Source organism: Eptesicus fuscus, chromosome 3 (assembly GCF_027574615.1).
Source record: "Eptesicus fuscus isolate TK198812 chromosome 3, DD_ASM_mEF_20220401, whole genome shotgun sequence".
Lineage (NCBI taxonomy): Eukaryota > Metazoa > Chordata > Mammalia > Chiroptera > Vespertilionidae > Eptesicus > Eptesicus fuscus.
The window spans coordinates 106881892-106900727 of record NC_072475.1 but is presented as its reverse complement, the minus strand read 5'-3'; the positions used below and the strand labels follow the sequence as shown (position 1 = coordinate 106900727).

Genomic DNA, 18836 nt, shown 5'->3' with positions numbered 1-18836 from the left:
AATGTGCATCTGATCTGGGAATCTTGTTAAAATGCAGATCTAACAAAAACAAAAGCAAACAAACAAAACCAAACACAGAAAATAGCATGGTGATGGCCAGAAAAGGGGTTAGGGGAGGTAGAAGAGAGTAAGGGGGGATAAATGGTGATGAAAGGAACTTGATTTGAGGTGGTGAACACAATAAAATATACAGGTGATGTCTTATAGAATTGTACACCTGAAACCTATATAATTCTATTAACCAATGGCACCCCAATAAATTCAATAAACATTTTTAAATGCAGATTATGATGTCCTGTTAAGCCTAAAATTTTGCATTTCTAACAAACTTTCAAGTGACGCTGTTGCTGATCCATGGGCCACACTTGCAGCACAAGTGCTTAGATGACTGCCAGAGCTGCTCCTGAAATACGCGTTTATTCCTATAGTTCCCTAGTTCAGTGCCCCCGGTGCCTTTAGCACAATGGTTCTCAGCAGAACTTTGTCCTCCAGGGGACCTTTGGCAATGCTTAGAGACATTTTTAGCGCCTTCTCCTGTCGCAGCTTGGGGGAAGGTGCTACTGGCATCTATAGGATGGAGGCCAGGGATACTGCTAAACATCCTACAATGCCTGACACAACAAAAAGTTATCTGGCCCAAAATGTCACTAGAGGGGAGCTTGAGAAGCCCTGGTTTACACCAAGTCTACATTCTCAACAAAGTATTCAAGGTCTTCCACAATTCTGTTGGCTTTTTCTTTCCAGGTGCTGTGTGACTTAGCTCATATTTCCTTCCTTTTCTACTAGACAGATTCTTATGCATTCTTAAATACTCAGTGTCTTCTCCCTTCATGAAATCTTTTTTGACCTCCAAATAGGAATGTAAAAGACAGCCCTGTGTTTCTGTTTCAGTTGCAACATTCCCCCAAGTCAGCCTTGAATTGTAGCAATGCACAATCTGCAGCCCCCACACTGTGAACAGCTGGACAGAAGATGGCCCAGCTGGGTCTGTGTATCTTATTAGGGCCTAGTAAGATGATAATTAGAACAGATGTAGTCCTTAAATTAATTTTAAGTTTACATATATTTCTTGCAGGGGGAAAACTAAGAAATTGGAAATGATTATATTTGTGTTTGCCTTATTTAAGGTTTAATTAACTAGTCATCTTCCTGAGCTTGCTAAAGACTAGATTAAGTAAGATTGTGATTGAGATTGTTTATGTGTTTGCTAGTTGAATAATTGTCTTATTGCTGTGATTCTAGATGGGGAAGGTCATAAACAGAATGAGCCTTTTTACAATCAACCTATAAGAAAATTTTGGTTGATAAGCATGGGGATTTTAAAAGCTCTGCCTATGAAGGTCATTTGGTGAAGGTGGTGGGGAGGAGTGTGTGGGGCCCTGTGCTCTCTAGTTTGCCTCAAACTCCATCTGTCCCTATGTTCACCCAGGTGAAATGTTTGGGAAAGTGTTTAGTGAGGGCCTCCAGAAGTGGCAGCTGATATTCCTGGTTTTCTGTTGCCTGCACGGCTTAAGAATTTGCCACACTACCAAGGTAGTGGTGTACAACCCAGAGACCAGATCCAGCCCATTCATTGCATTTTTCTATGGCCTATGAGCAAAGAATGGTTTTTAAGTATTTAAATATTTAAAAAATATTTTAAAAAATAATTAAAAAGGCAAATATTTTCTGATGTGAAAATTATATGAACTATAAGTTTCAGTGTTTATAAATAAAGTTGTCTTGGCCCACAGCCACTTCTATTTGTTTGCCTCTTGTCTATGGGGGCTTTTGTGCTTCAAGAACAGAGAGGAAGACAGCTTATGGCAGAGATGGAATGGTTCCTCTGTCCCTGCAGCTACCTCCAGCTCAAATTCTTTACTATCTGGCCATTTATGGGAAAAGTTTGTCATGTGATATATACACAACTGTATGTGTCTATGTTTTCTAAACTGTGCTGAGCTTGACAAATTTGAACTTCATCTGTTCCTTTTGTGGAAAACATGCTGTAGGCTACAGTTGGGGTGTCAGTTAGTGGACATTACCATGCATTTGATTGCTGAAGTTAAAAGTATCATCATTCCGGTCTACTTGGTTCGGTCCTAGAGAATAGGTGTTGATATTTTCTTCCAAGTACCAGGATTCATTCTCATTAAAAATCATGAAGTGGAGAACACGGTGAACTATGTTGGCTTTGGTGTTTTTGCGACATACTATCAAAGGGCCTACCAGCCCACTGTTAAGATCCTGAAGAAACAAAGCAAGATTATTAACCATGCCCACAACTAAAAATTTCCCCCAATCAATAAAAAGAATGGATCGCTTCTTGGCCTTTTGGCTAAGATCAAGTGTAGTAATAAAAAGAATGGAATCAAGTTTTGGTTTTAGTGAGATTAGATACTGAGGGTTTTTTGTTTGTTTGCTTGCTTGTTTTATAGATCCTGATTTTTTAATTATTAGAATGCTAAGTCTGAGAGTAAGGAACAAAAAACATGCTAAATCTTTGATTAAAGAAAAATTATCATCTCATTTATTGGAGTTGAAGTTTAAAGAGAACAACAAGCTTCTGGGATGGATTTTGGACACATTCTTCAATGGATTTAGTTGTATTTATGAAAATATAATTAAAGAACAGAACTTTGGTTTTAATTAGAATTCCCTGGCATTGGAGTTGGTTGGCGGAGATTTTAAAGGTCTCAGATCCTTTCTTCTGTGATGCCTCTGTTCCCACAGCACCTCCAGCCAGGAGCCTTGGTTTGTTTATATTAATTTTGTTTTGGGGTTGAATGTCTGAGTAGATTTATGTTCCAGGTACAAAGTGGCCCAAATCGCTAAAAGTTCAAAGAGGGGACTCTTTAAAAAATGCAAATAAACTATAACTCCAGAGTTGAGGGTTTTAAAAAATATGTAAAATGTATATATTTATTTTTATTAATCATAGAATTTTCAAACTCCATACTTTGTTTTCTGTTACTCAGATCTGACTCAATGAAGCAGAGGATATTATAGTGACATTTTGAAAAATGTCATAAATATAAGTAATTATATTTAATAGTTTATTCTTGAAAGATGCAAGCCTATGTAGGATTAAAAGCTGAGCAATATTTAGGTTACTTAATATAAATTTTACATAGAACTAAGATTATTTTAAAAACAAAAATAAATTCCTTCTTTCTTCTGTTATAATTTCTAGGAGATATAATAAAAACTGAGATTTGAGAGAGACAAAATGGTGGCAGAATAGATGGACATGTCCTGAGCTTTGTCCCAGAGCAGTCAGAATGAGCAACTAAATCAAATAACATCCACCCCGAATTGGCAAAGTAGACACAGCTAGTGAGACCATATGAAGCTGGGAAGGGCAGATACCTGGAGAACGTCCACAGTACTGCAACCATGCAAGCAGCAGCCACGTGAGCAGCCCATGCCCACCCAAGGAGCAGCAGCCCCTTGAGCAGCCTGCCCCAGGCTAAGGAGCATCAGCCTTGCAAGCAGCCCAACCCTGTCCAAGGAGCAGCAGCCACGCTAGCAGCCTGTTCCTATCCAAAGAGCAGCAGCCACGTGAACAGCCCGCCCCCTGTCTGAGGAGCATCAGCTGCATGGGCAGCCCAGTGCAATCTGAAGAGCAGCCCGCCCCCATCCAAGGAGCAGCAGCCACACACAGCCCATACCCGTGCAAGGAGCAGCAGCTGTGTGAGCAGCCCTGTGAGAAGCCCACCCCCATTCGAGGAGCAGCAGCCTCATGAGCAGCCCACCCTCATCTGAGGAGCAGCAGCCCACCCCCATCTGAGGAGCAGCAGCCCCATGAGCAGTCTGCCCCGATCCAAAGAGCAGCAGCTGCACCAGCAGCCTGCCCGCAAGAGCCAGAAGAGCCAACACTGCTGCAAACAGGGCCCACCAGAGGAGCTGCTGCCAACAGAGGAGCAGCCACTGTTGTGACTGCCTGAGGAGCAGCCACCTCCCGAGGAACCACTGCACTCAAAGAGAAGTCCCTGCATGACTCGATAGCTAGATCCTTCAATGAGAGCAAAAATTGGTAGACAAAGACATCCCCCAAAGGAAAGAAAAGGAGGATTCACCAGAAAAGCAGCTAAGTGAAATTGAGGCATGTAATATGTCAGAAGAAGAATTCAGAATAAGGGTCCTAGAGTTCATAAACTGGATGGATGAAAAAAAACAACAACTTATGTAAGAATCAAGAAGAAATAAAGAGTGATATAGCTGTAATAAAAAACCATGGAAAGTTTCAACAGTAGACTAGGAGAAGCAGAGGACCGAATTAGCGAATTAGAAGACAGGGAAGCAAAACACCCAAACTGAACTGCAATTGGAGAAAAAAATTAAAAGACAGGAGGAGAGCCTAAGGGAGCTTTGGGACAACATGAAACAAAGCAACATATGAAAAAATAGGGGTGCCAGAATGACAGGAAGAGGAACAAGGGTTAGAAAACTTTTTGAAGAAATAATGTCAGAAAACTTCCCCCATGTGGGGAAGAAAAAGTCACACAAGCATAGAGAGTCCCAAACAAGATGAACCTGAAAAGATTCACACCAAGACATATCATACTTATGATGGCAAATGTTCAGGACAAAGAGAGAATTATAAAGGCTACAAGAGAGAGAGAGAAAGTTACATACAAGGGATCTCCCATTAGATTATCAAATGATTTTTCAACAGACACACATCAGGCCAGAAAAGAATGGAAGGAAATTTAAAAAGTGATGCAAAGCAAGTGACTGAATCTGAGAATACTCTATCCAGCAAGACTATAATTCCAAATTTAAGGGGAAATAAAGAGCTTCACAGACAAAAAAAGGATAAGGAAGATTATCACCACCAAGCCAGCAATTCAAGAAATGCTACAGGGGCTGCTATAAAAAGAAGAAATAAAAAGGGAAGAAAAAAACACAGGCACAAAAAATAAAAATGGCTATAAACAAGTACTTATCAATAATAACTTTAAAAGTAAACAGACTAAATGCTCCAATCAAAAGACACTGAGTGGCTGAATGGATAAAAAAAACATGACCAATATATATGCTGTCTACAAGAGACCCACCTCAGAATAAGAGACTCACACAGACTGAAAGTGAAGGAATGGAAAAATATCTTTCAGGGAAATGGAAATGAAAAAAAAAAAAAGCTGGGGTAGCAATACTTATATATGACAAAATAGACCTCAAAGTGAAGGCTATAACAAGAGATAAGGAAGGTCACTTCATAATACTAAAGGGATCAACAAAACAAGAGGATATAACCCTGATAAACATATATGCACCCAATGCAGGAGCACCCAAATACTTAAAACAAAACAAAACAAAACAAAAAACTCCTGGAGATTGACAACAATACAATCATAGTAGGGGACTTTAATACCCCATTGACATATCTAGACAAAAATCAGCTAAGAAACAGCAATTCTAAATGACTCACTAGATCAGATGGATTTAATTGACATCTTCAGAACATTTCACCTCAAATCCATAGAATATATGTTCTTCACAAGAGCAAATGGGACATTTTCAAAGATAGACCACATATTGGGTCACAGGCAAAGTCTCTCCAAATTCAAGAATACTGAAATCATATCAAGCATATTCTCAGACCACAATTGCATAATATTAGAAATAAACTACAATCCTATCTAATAGAACAGTAATATGCAAATTGACCGTACCTTCGCTATGCCCACAGCCAATCAGAGTGAACAAGATGGCGGTTAATTTGCATACGCTGAGGGAGGGAGGAGTGAAGAAAGCAGAAAGCAAGGCGGCTGCGTGGGCCGGCAGCAGTGCGGCTGTGGAGCACGTGGCCATGGTGGCCTCTGAGGCAGTGGTGGCAGTGTGCGGTGCATGGCGGGTGGTGTGCGCTGCCACGGCGGCTTCGGAGGCTGTGGCGGGCAGTGGCTGTGGGCGTGGCGCACAGCAGAGGTGGGGAGCGGGGAGTGGCGGGCGGTGTGTGAGGCCGCGGTGGCCTTTGAGGCGGTGGTGGCTGTGGAAGGGGTGTGGTGGGGCGGGTGGGTGGGGTGGGGCATGCAGCAGCAGCAGCACGCACGGCTGGTCGGGGTGCTCAGAGGCGGCAGCAGCGGGCGCAGCGGGTCAGGGTGCTCAGAGGTGGCAGCAGTGGGCGCGGCGGGTCGGGGTGCTCAGAGGCGGCGGCAGTGGGCACGGGTCAGGAGTGCAGGGCGAGGCTTGCAGCGGCAGCTGCTGTGTCCCCCGAGGGGCTGCAGAGGGGGAGGTGGTGGTGGGCTGGGTTGGGTGGGCGGGGCACACCCATTCCACCCTTCCCACCCTGCCTGTTGCAGTGGGAGAGGTTGTGGGGGGCAGGAGAGGTGGCCGTGGTGGGAGGGAAACCTGCCAGAAGTCTTGCAGGAAATATTCCTGTAACGGGTCCCTAGTAAAAAATAAAACACTTGGAAGCTGAATAGCATACCATTAAACAATGATTGGGTTACAAAAGAGATCAAAGAAGAAATTAAAAACACCCTGGAAATGAATGACGATGAAAACACAACAATCCAAAATCTATGGGACACAATTAAAGCAGTCCTGAGAGGGAATTTTATAGCTCTATAGGCCTACCTCAAAAAACAAGAAAAATTGGCAGTAAATAATCTAACTCTACAACTTAAAGAATTAGAAAGAGAGCAACAAGTAAAGCCCAGAGGGAGCAGAAGGAAAGACATAATAAAGATCAGAGCAGAAATAAATAAATATATCTATTAAATAAATGATATAGAGACCAAAAAACACACAACAACAAACACACACACACACACACACACACACACACACACACACACACACACACAAATACAAAAGATCAATGAAACCAAGAGCTGGTTCTTTGAAAGGATAAACAAGATTGATGAACCTCTATTCAGGCTTACCAAGAAGCAAAGAGAGAGGACCCAAATAAACAAAATCAGAAATGAAAGATGCAAAATAACAGCAGACGCCACAGAAATACAAAGGATTGTTAAAAAATACTATGAACAACTCTATTCCAACAAACTAGACAACCTGGCGGAAACGGACATATTCCTAGAAAAATACAATGTTCCAAAACTCAATCAGGAAAATCTCAATAGGCATATAACTATGGAAGAAATTGAAGCAGTCATAAAAAAGCTTCCAGTAAACAAAAGCCCGGGGCCAGATGGCTTCACAGATGAGTTTTACCAAACATTCATGGAAGAAATAAAACCTATTATCCTCAGATTATTCCAAAAACTTGTAGAGGAAGGAACACTTCCAAGCTCATTCTATGAAGCCAGCTTTACCCCAATACCAAAACCAGATAAAGACAACACAATGAAAGAGAATAACAGGCCAATATCCCTCATGAACATAGATGCCAAAATCCTCAACAAAATTCTAGCAAATTGAATCCAGCATTACATCAGAAAGATCATACACCATGATCAAGTAGGATTTATTCCGAGGATGCAAGGATGGTACAATATCCACAAATCAATAAACATGATATATCACATAAACAAATTGAGACATAAAAATCACATAGTCATATCAATTGATGCAGAAAAAGCATTTGACAAAATTCAATACCCTTTCTTGATAAAAACTCTAAGCAAAGGGGGAATGCAGGGATCATACCTCAACATAATAAAAGCCTTATATGACAAACCTACAGCCAACATCATACTCAATGGGCAAAAACTAAAACCATTTCACCTAAGAGCAGAAACAAGACAGGGATTCCCACTTTCACCACTCCTGCTAAATATAGTTCTGGAAGTGCTAGTCATAGCAATTAGACAAGAAGAAATGAAAGGTATCAAAATTGGAAAAGAAGACATAAAACTGTCATTATTCACAGATGACATGATACTGTGCATAGAAAATCCTAAAGACTCCATCAAAAAATTATTAGACTTAATAAATGAGTTTGGGAATGTAGCAGCATACACAATTAATGCCAAGAAATCTATGGTATTTCTATACACCAATAGTGAACTTACAGAAAGAGAGACTAAAAAACCAATCCCATCTACCATCACACCAAAAAAATCAAGATACCTAGGAATAAACTTAACTAAGGAGGCAAAGGACCTATACTTAAAAAACTACAGGACACTGAAAAAAAGAGATAGAGGAGGATATAAACAATGGAAGAACATACCGTGCTCGTGGATTGGTAGAATCAACATCATAAAAATGTCCAGAATACCCAAAGATATCTATAGATTCAATGCACTCCCCATTAAAATACCAACAGAATATTTCACACACCTAGACCAAACTCTCCAAAAATTCATCTTGAGTAAAAAAAAGACCCTGAATAGCTGCAGCAATCCTGAGAAAGAAGAACAGAGTAGGAGGGATCTCAATATCAGATATCAAGCTGTATTACAAAGCCACTGTTCTCAAAACTGCCTGGTATTGTTTTAAGAACAGATGTATAGATCAATGGATAGAATAGAGAACCCAGAAATCGACTCCAACAACTATGCTCAATTAATATTTGACAAAGGAGGCATGAACATACAATGGAGTCAAAACTGTCTCTTCAATAAATGGTGTTGGAAAAATTGGACAGATACATGCAAAAAAATGAAACTAAACCCCCAACTTATACCATACACAAAAATAAACTCAAAATGGATAAAGTACTTAAACATAAGATGGGAAAACATAAAAATACTAGAGGAATCCACAGGCAGCAAAATCTCAGACATATGCCGAAGCAATTTCTTCACTGATACAGCAATGGAAACTAAAGAGAAAATAAACAAATGGGACTACATCAAAAGAAAAAGCTTCTGCACAGCAAAAGAAACCATCCACAAAACAATAAGAAAGCCCACTGCATGGGAGAACATATTTGCCAATGTTATCACTGATAAAGGTTTAATCTCTAACATTTACAGGGAACTCATACAACTTAACAAAAGAAAGATAAAAAAAAAACACAATAAAAAAATAGGCAATGAACCTAAATAGACACCTTTCAAAAGAGGATACAAGAAAGGCCAAGAGACATATGAAAAATTGCTCAAGGTCACTGATCATCTGAGAGATGCAAATCAAAACGACTATGTGGTACCATCTCACACCTGTCACAATGACTATCATCATCAAATCAACAAATGGCAGTGCTGGCTAGGATGCGGAGAAAAAGGAACCCTCATGCACTGCTGGTGGTTATGCAGACTGGTACAGCCACTGTGGAGAACAGTATGGAGTTTCCTTAAAAAAACTAAAAATGGAACTCTCATTTGACCCAGTGGTCCCACTTCTAGGAATACATCTTGAGAAACTAGAAACACCAATCAGAAAGGATATATGCACCCCTATGTTCATAGCAGCACAATTTACCATAGCTAAGATTTGGAAACAGCCTAAGTGCCCATCAGCAAATGAGTGCATGAAAAAACTGTGGTATATCTACACAGTGGAATACTATGCTGCAGTAAAAAAGAAGAAATTCTTACCATTTGCAGCAGCATGGATGGAACTGGAGAGCATTATGCTAAGTGAAATAAGCCCGTCAGAGAAAGATAAATATTGCATGATCTCACTCATTTATGGAATAAAATGAACAACATAAACTGATGAATAAAAATAGACCCAGAGACAGCGAAGCATAGATCAGACTGTCAAACCTCAGAGGGAAGGTAGGAGAGGGTGGGGGTAAGGGAGAGAGCTCAGCCAAAGGACATGTATGCATGTATATAAGCCTAACCAATGGACATAGACACCAGGGGGATGAGGGCATGAGTGGGATGGGGGGGGGCGTAGCTTGGGCAATGGGGAGATAAGGATACATATGTAATGTGTCCTTAGTCAATATAGAAAAAAAACATATAAAAGAAAACCTGAGATTTGATTTAAAGTTTACCTTAACCAGATTCACAGTGGAATAGTAATACCAAGGTATGCATTCAAAGTTCTTTGAGGTAGGACCAGTTCTTTCAGGAATCTGCCAAATGTATGTTCGGATCTTTTCTAAAATAGGCAAATACAATGTATTAATATAGTATCTTTTAAACCATACTTCTTTATGGAGAACCAGATAATGAGCAGATGCTAAAGCTATGCAAATAATTGCCAACAGAGTTCTCATTTTGTTTTGTTTATTCCCCACTCTGACTCTATTGCTCCTAGCTTTGTGATCTTAGACAATGTATTTCTGTTTCTGAGCTTCTGTTTCCACATGCACATCAAACAGGAATTTAGAAATTAGACAAGATGATGCAAATGAAGCCCTTGATGTTGCATTACCTGGGCCTTTGGGCAAGTTCAATGACATTATGATGTTGGTTATTATGTAGTCAGGGTTATTGGATCAAAACCTTACAGTGATTCTGTCATTGAAAAATGTCAGTTATTAAATATCTAATTCATTCATTCAATAAACATTTTTTTTGTTGTGATGAAAACTCAGAATATGACAGACTTATTTTGAATCCCAGCTCTGAACTTTCCAATTTGTGGATTTCATAGACCTACTTTCCACCCAGAACTATTTGATCCCTTCAAAATGATCCCTATTGACTCTTGCTGGAAAGTTCTTTTGATGCCCCACTCTTACCCCTTGCTGCATAATCCTCCACCTCCTACTTTCAGAGTTTTAAGTTAATTTTCCCAAGTACCTGTGACATAGTTTTCATCCTCCACTAACCAACCTTGTCCCCACTCTCCCTGCTTCCAAGTCTTTAACTATCTATTTACTTCTTACCCTGCCCTTCCAGCATACCACACATTGCCTGGGGCACAGCAGGTATTCAGAAGTGTCTGTGAAATACAGGGAATGTGATCCTTTTCTGATTAATCAGTACATAGCAATGACTTGCAAACGCTCTTGATAGGCAATTCACATTGGAATATAGGACTGTTTTTAAAATCAAAAGAAAATATTTCAACCACCATCAAGTGGTGCTTTCCTTGATACCTTTAATTTCTAGAATTTCTTGTTTTTGTGGGGAACTATGGGGGACATCCTTGATACCCCTCTTAGATCCCTCTTTAACAACAAATGAGTGGCTCCACTGGCTATAAACCCATCTTGCCAAAACCTGCATCCAATGACTGCTGCAGGGGAGGCAGAATAGAAAGAAGTTTGGGGAAAATCCTGATAAGTCGAGTGAGAAAGAACAAGCCAACATCAAAGGCCAATAAACCCCTAGGTCCTCTCTCCAGAGCCCTCTCACCTCCCTTTATGGCCAAAGGGAAATAGCTTATGGCAGGAAACCTTTGTGGTGGTCACAGAAGTCAACAACAACAAGGACTGACTAAAACCAGATCATTCAAAGAAAAAAATGACCAGATACTGACCCCAAAGCTCATTACACCATTGCCACAAGTAGAAGGGGGCCAAAGGAGTGAACCATCATGACACTTCCAGAAAGGACCATATCAGGAACAAGATATCCCCCACAACAAGAAGACAGAGTCAGAATTTAGCACCACAAAGTTCAGAAATAACCTACCCTTGGAAACACATAAAATCCCAAGAACTGACTTACCCACTGCACAACTCACTTGCGAGTTGCCCCGATCCACTGAGACTCTTGCTTCTTTCACAACAGTGTGTCTCTACCTGAATAAAACTTACTTTCATTCTCATTCTAACTCATTCTTGAAATCTTTTCTCAGGAGCTTGGAGGTTGCCTCATACTGGATATGTCCCAGTCCATGCTGGTGCAGGGCCAGGTCCCAGCATGGAACTGGTTTGGTGACACAGGGTCATACAGGGCCAGTTTTCTCACCCCAACTCAGGACAGCTGGGGCCACCCTCTCTTCAGAACTTCTTGCATGGTTGGCTGTGACTTCTATTGAGGCTGCATCTCTGTTCAACCTCTCCCCCTGATCAATTCTGCTTTCTTCTCTTTCTCTCCACTGTCATTGATCCCAACAGCACTACCTGCACACAAATCTTCATTTCAGATTCAGTTTCCTGAGCATATGGTAAAAACTTTTCATTTTCTTATAAGTTGAGAAAGTGAATGGCATACTCTAAAGTGGTGATGTCGGGGCAGGGGGCGGGGGCGGGGAAGATGGCGACCAGCAAGAAGGTAGGGAGGGAGAGTGTGTGAGAGAGTGAGGGAGTGATAAAGTAGTGTGTGGACGTGGTGTGTGTGTGTGTGTGTATGAGAGAGAGAGAAAGAGAGAGAGAGAGAGAGAGAGAGAGAGAGAGAGAGAGAGAGAGAGAGATCTAAAAACAGTTAGATCCTGCAGGTCTTCCAAGGGGCTGCCTAAATGGGCAGTCTTAGAAGTCTTAGACGGCAAAACCCCGCTGCCACCATGGACACTTCAGGGGTGGCCAGTGCAGGCACAGAGACCACACCATCTTGAAAAACAGAACTGCTTGAGACTAGGATCCTAGCCTCACCACCACCAAATCTGGTCTCAGACACAAACTGGGACTCTATAGCCACAGGGGACAAAGACCTGTGACCACAGCTGCAGATCCACAGACACCAAGAATCCAGACATCCCAGCCACAGATTTCTGTGAGTCACAGAGTCCATACCCCTCCCCACAAACTCGCTGCAGCACCATAGGAACTGCTGGTCCCTTCTGCCCACACAGGGTGGCTCCAGCTCCACTGCCTGAATTTGAGCCTGGGTGTGCAAACACTGAATATCTGCTTTCCGCAGATTGCAAGCCCACGACCAGACCCCACGCCAACAGGGCAGCTCTGGATCTGCTGCCTGGAATTTGAGCCTGGGTGTGGGGACACTAGGAATCTGCTTCCCACAGAGACCAGACCTACACCCACCCAGGGCGGCTCCGGCTCCACTGCCCGAATTTGAGCCTGGGCTCGTGGACACTGGGAATCTGTTTCCCACAAAGACCAGACTCCATGCCCTGACAGGGTGGCTCTGGCTCCACTGCCCAGAGTGCGTGGACACTGGGAATCTGCTTCCTGCAGAGTGCACTCTCATGACCAGACCCCATGCCCACACAGGGTGGCAGTGCCACCTGACTTTGATTCTGGGCAAGAGCACACAGAAGTCTGTTTTTCGCAGCTTAGCAGTTGACCTCCTGCTGACAGAGGGCAGCTGTGCAACCCAGTCTCCCAAGCAAACCAGGGACCCTGATTCTCTGCATGAGAGGCAGGACTGAGCAACAGTGACTTGACTCTGTTTCTCGTCATGCGCGCCTGGGATCCCTGATTCACAGTGCATGCACACTAAGAGTCAATGACTCCAACTCTCAGCATATGCGCACACAGGGACCCTGATTCTCAGCATGAGGCCACACCAAGAAACAGAGATCCTGATACTTGATTCTCGGCACAGGCACAGGGAGATTCTGACTCCTGGCGTGTGCTAGGGAACTTTGATTTTCAGCACACGCTAGTGGGGTCTCTTTATCAGTGTGGAACAGGCAGGGTTCCTGATTCTAGGTGAGTGCACGAGGCTGTACTGAGTGCCAGTGACTCTGATCCTGGATGAGCGTGGCTCCCACCAATCCACGGCAGCCACACATTTTGGTGTTGGAGCTCTTCAATGACACATGGGTGGTGTAACGCTCCCACTGCACATGGCTCAGGACCCCAAAACTTGGTGTTTGAACCTTCTGGTGATAGTTAGAATGGGGAGACAATGAAATGATCCCCAGAAGAAAGAAAGAAGAGGAATTGCCAAGAATGGAAATAGGTGAAATGGAGGCATGCAACATGACAGAAAAAGAATTCAGGGTAATGGATGTATAGTTCATACACTGGATGGACGAGAAAATCAACAACCTAGGCAAAAATCAGGAAAAAATCAAAAGTGATATAGCTACAATCAAAAACATCATGGAAGGTTTCAACGGTAGACTAGAAGAAGCAGAGGACCGAATAAGTAAGTTAGAAGGTAAGGAAGAGAAACGAGCCCAATCTGAACAGCAGCTATAGAAAAAAATTAAAAAGCAGGAGGAGAGCCTAAGAGAGCTTTGGGACAACACGAAATGAAGTAACATGTATATAATAGGGCTGACAAAAGGACAAGAAGAGCAGCAAGGATTAGAAAATCTATTTGAAGAAATAATGACAGAAAACTTCCCTGATATGGGGAAGAAAAAAGTTACTTAAGCATAGAGAATCCCAAGCAAGATGAACCCCAAAAGACCCACAATAAGACACGTCATAATTACAATGGTGAATGTTAACAACCAAGAGAGAATCTTAAAGGCTGCAAGAGAGAGACAGAGAGTTATCTACAAAGGATCCCCCATCAGATTATCAAATGATTTCTGAACAGAAACACACCAAGCTAGAAGGAAATGGAAGGAAGTATACAAAGTGATGCAAAGCAAAGGATTGAGTCCAAGAATACTCTATCCAGCAAAACTATCAATCAAAATTGAAGGGGAAATCAGGAGCATCGCAGACAAAAAAGGCTAAGGGAATTTATCACTACCAAGCCAGCAAGGCAAGAAATTTTAAAGGGAATGCTGTAAAAAGAAGAAATAGAAAGGGAGGAAGGAACACAGGCATAAAGTACAGAATTGGCTACAAAGAAGTACCTATCAATAATAACATTAAATGTTAATGGATTACACACTCTAATCAAAAAACATGGAGTGACTGAATGGATAAGAAAACATGACCCATATATATGCTGTCTACAGATGACCCACCTCAGAACAAGGGACTCACACAGACTGTGAAGGAATGGAAAAATATCTACCAGACAAATGGAAATGAAAAAAAAAAGCTGGGGTAGCAATACTTATTTCTGACAAAATAGACCACAAAGTGAAGAAGATAACAAGAGACAAGAAAGGCCACTTCATAATTCTAAAGGATTGATACAACTAGAGGATATAGCTCTGGTAAACATTTATTCACCCAATGCAGGAGCACCCAAATACATAAAAAAAACTTCTGGAAGATATCAGGGGAGAGATTGACAATAACACAATCATAGTAGGAGACTTTAATACCCCATTAACATCACTGGATAATCCTCTGGATAAAAAAATTAGCAAAAAAAAAAAAATCCTATACAACTTACTAGATCAGATGAACTTAATCGACATCTTTAGAACATCCCACCCCCAAACAACAGAATATACATTCTGCTCAAGCTCACATGGGACATTTTCAAAGATAGACCACATATTGAGACACAAAGTCTCTCCAAATTCAAGAGGATTGAAATCATATCAAGCATCTTCTCAGATCACATGGCATAAAATTAGAAATCAATTACAATAAAAACAATCACCAAAATTCAAACAGTTGGAGGCTGAATAACATACTATTAACCACTGAGTGGGTTACCAAAGAGATCAAAGAAGAAATTAAAAATATCCTGGAAATAAACGACAATAAAAACACAACAATCCAAAATCTTTGGGACATGGTGAAATCAATTCTGAGAGGGGAGTTTATAGCATTACAGGCCTACCTCAAAAAACAAGAAAAACTGTTAATAAACCATCAAAATCTGCAACTTGAAGAATTAGAAAGAGAGCAACAAGAAAAGCTAAGTGTAAGCTGAAGGAGGGAAATAATAAAGATCAGAGTGGAAATGAAAGACAGAGACCAAAAAAACCCCACCAAAACCAAAACCAAAAAAACAAACAAACAAACAAACAAAAAACAACCAATACAAAAGATCAGTGAAATGAAGAGCTGGTTCTTTGAAAGGATAAACAAGATTGATGAACCTCTAGCCAGACTCACCAAGAAGCAAAGAGAGAGGACCCAAATAAACAAAATCAGAAATGAAAGGTGAAATAACAACAGACCCCACAGAAGTACGAAAGATCATTTGAAAATACTATGAGCAACTCTACTCCAACAGACTGGTCAACCTAGAAGAAATAGACATATTCCTAGAAAAATACAATCTTCCAAAACTCAACCAGGAGGAATAAAAAAACCTGAATAGTCAGAAAACTATGGAGGAAATTAAAACAGTAATAATAATAATAATAATAATAATAATAATAAAAACCTTTCAGCAAACAAAAGCCTTAGTCCAGACAGCTTTACAAAGGAGTTTTACCAAACATTCAAGGAAGAAATAAAACCTATCCTCCTCAGACTATTCCAAAAATTTCAAGAGGAAGGAGCACTTCCTCATTCTTTCTATGAAGCCAGCATTACCCTAATCCACAATCCAGATAAAGACAACACAAAGAAAGAGAATTACAGGCCAATATCCCTCATGAACATAGATGCCAAAATCCTCAACAAGATTCTAGCAAATCGAATCCAGCATTACATGAGAAAGATCATACACCATGACCAAGTGGTATTTATTCCAGAGATGCAAGGATGGTACAATATCAGCAAATCAATAAATGTGATAAACTGCATAAACAAAATGAGAGATAAAAACATATAATCATATCCATTGATGCAGAAAAATCATTTGACAAAATCCTATACCCTTTCTTGATAAAATCTCACAGCAAGTTGGGAATAGAAGGATCATACCTCAACGTAATAAAAGCCATATATGACAAACCTACAGCCAACATCATACTCAATAGGAAAAAAACTAAAACCATTTCCCCTGAGAAAACGAACAAGATAGAGATGCCCACTCTCACCACTCCTGTTCGACATAGTACTGGAACTAGCTATTGCGATCAGACAACAAGAAGAAAGATATGGCATCGGAATTGGAAAAGAAGAAGGAAAAGTGTCCTTAATTCACAGATTACAGAATATTGTTCATAGAACCCTCCAAATACTCCATCAAAAAACTACTAGACTTAATAAATGAATTTGACAATATAGCAGGATACAAAATTAACACCCAGAAGTCTATGCCTTTTCTATACACCAATAATGAACTTACAGAAAGAGAAATTTAAAAAGCAATTCCACTTACCATTGCAACAAAAAAATTAAGATACCTAGGAATAAACTTAACCAAGGAGACAAAGACCTATACTCAGAAAATTTCAGGACACTGAAAAAAAGAGATAGAGGAAGCCATGAACAAATGGAAGAATATACCATGTTCATGGAATGGTAGAATCAACATAATTAAAATGTCCATTATACCTAAAGTAATTTTAAATTCAGGGCAATCCCCATTAAAATACCAATGGCATACTTCAAAGACCTAGAACAAATTATCCAAAAATTCATCTGGAATAAAAAAAAGACCCGAATAGCTGCAGCAATCTTGCAAAAGAAGAACAATGTTAGAGGAATCACAATACCAGATATCAAGCTATAGTACAAAGCCACTCTTCTCAAAATAGCCTAGTACTGGCACAAGAACAGACATATAGACTAATGGAATCAAGCAGAGAAACCATAAATCAACCCAAGCCATTATGCTCAATTAATATTTGACAAAGGAGGCAAGATCATACAATGGAGTCAAGACAGTCTCTTCAACAAATTGTTTTGGGAAAATTGGACAGATACTTGCAAAGAAATGAAACTAGACCACCAACATACACCATACACAAAAATAAACTCAAAATGGATAAAGGACTTAAACGTAAGATGGGAAACCATAAAAATCTTAGAAGAAGCCTTAGGCAGCAAAATAGCATACATCTGTCGTAGCAATATCTTTACTGTTACAGCTCCTAGGACCTAGGGCAATGGAAAATAAAGAGAAAATAAACAAATGAGTCTACATCAAAATAAAAACTTCTGCACAGCAAAAGAAACTATCAGCAAAACAACAAGAAAACCCACTGCATGGGAGAACATATTTGCCAATATTATCAGTGGTAAGGGTTTAATCTCCAACATTTGAAGGGGACTCATTCAACTTAACAAAAGGGAGACAAACAATCAAAAAATGGAAAAAGGACCTAAATAGACACTTTTAGAAAGAGCACATAAGAAAGCCAAGAGACATATGAAAACATGCTCAAAGTCACTAATCATCAGAGAGATGCAAATCAAAACAACAATGAGGTACCATCTCACACCAGTCAGAATGGGTATCATCAACAAATCAACAAAAGACAAGTGTTGGAGAGGATGCGTATAAAAAGGAACTCTCCTTCACTGCTGGTGGCAGGACAGACTGGTGCAGCCACTGTGGCATTTCCTCCACAATTGAAAATGGAACTTCCATTGACCCAGTAATACCACTTCTAGGAATGTATTCCAAGAAATTAGAAACACCAATCAGAAAGGATATATGCACCCCTATGTTCATAGCAGCACAATTTACAATAGCCAAGATTTAGAAACAGCCTAAATGCCCAACAGCAGATGAATGGATTAGAAAACTGGTACATCTACACAATGGAATACTATGCTGTAGTAAAAAAGAAGGAATTCTTACCATTTGCAACAGCATGGATGGAACTGGAGAGCAATATGCTAAGTGAAATAAGCCCATCAGTGAAATAAAAATACCTCATGATCTCACTAATTTATGGATAATAAAGATCATTATAAACTGATGAACAAAAACAGATACAGAGGCAGAGAAGTATGAAACAGACTGTCAAACTACAGTGGGAACGTTAGACGTTGGGAGGGTTGGGGGAGGGGAGAGGTAAGAGATCAACCGAAGGATGGACTTGTATGCATACATATAAGCATAACCAATGGACACAAGATACTGGGGGTGGGGTGGGTGGGTTAAGGCATGTACCAGAGGGTAGGGGATGCTAGGGGAAGGTCAATAGGGGGAAAAAAAGGAGACGTATATACTACTATTTCTAATACTTTAAATAATAAAAATAAAATTTAAAAATAAAATAAAAAATATAAAAAGAAAAAAAATAAAGTGGTGATTTCTTAGAAATATTAATACAAGAGATTCATCCCTTCCTTTCAGCAGCTCAACTCTATCCCTGCCCCTTCCTTACATATAACATCTTGTACTCCTACTTTAGCATTTGAGTTGGAGAGATTGAATATAAGAATATTTGGCAGCTGGATAGATGGAGAGGTGGGAGGG

At 40.4% G+C, this 18836-nt stretch overlaps 1 protein-coding gene across 2 annotated transcripts in view; it reads right to left on the bottom strand.

Moving 5' to 3' along the window:
* LOC103302011 (ceruloplasmin-like) overlaps positions 1 to 18836 on the bottom strand; it is a 74227-nt gene that overhangs the window by 19280 nt on the left and 36111 nt on the right. For both annotated transcript variants that reach the window (XM_008159003.3, XM_054714111.1), the window contains exons 15-16: positions 9842 to 9948; positions 2025 to 2226 (exon numbers count right to left, since the gene is read on the bottom strand). In XM_008159003.3, coding sequence (XP_008157225.2) covers positions 2025 to 2226; positions 9842 to 9948 — 309 coding nt within the window. The remainder of the gene's footprint in view (positions 1 to 2024; positions 2227 to 9841; positions 9949 to 18836) is intronic.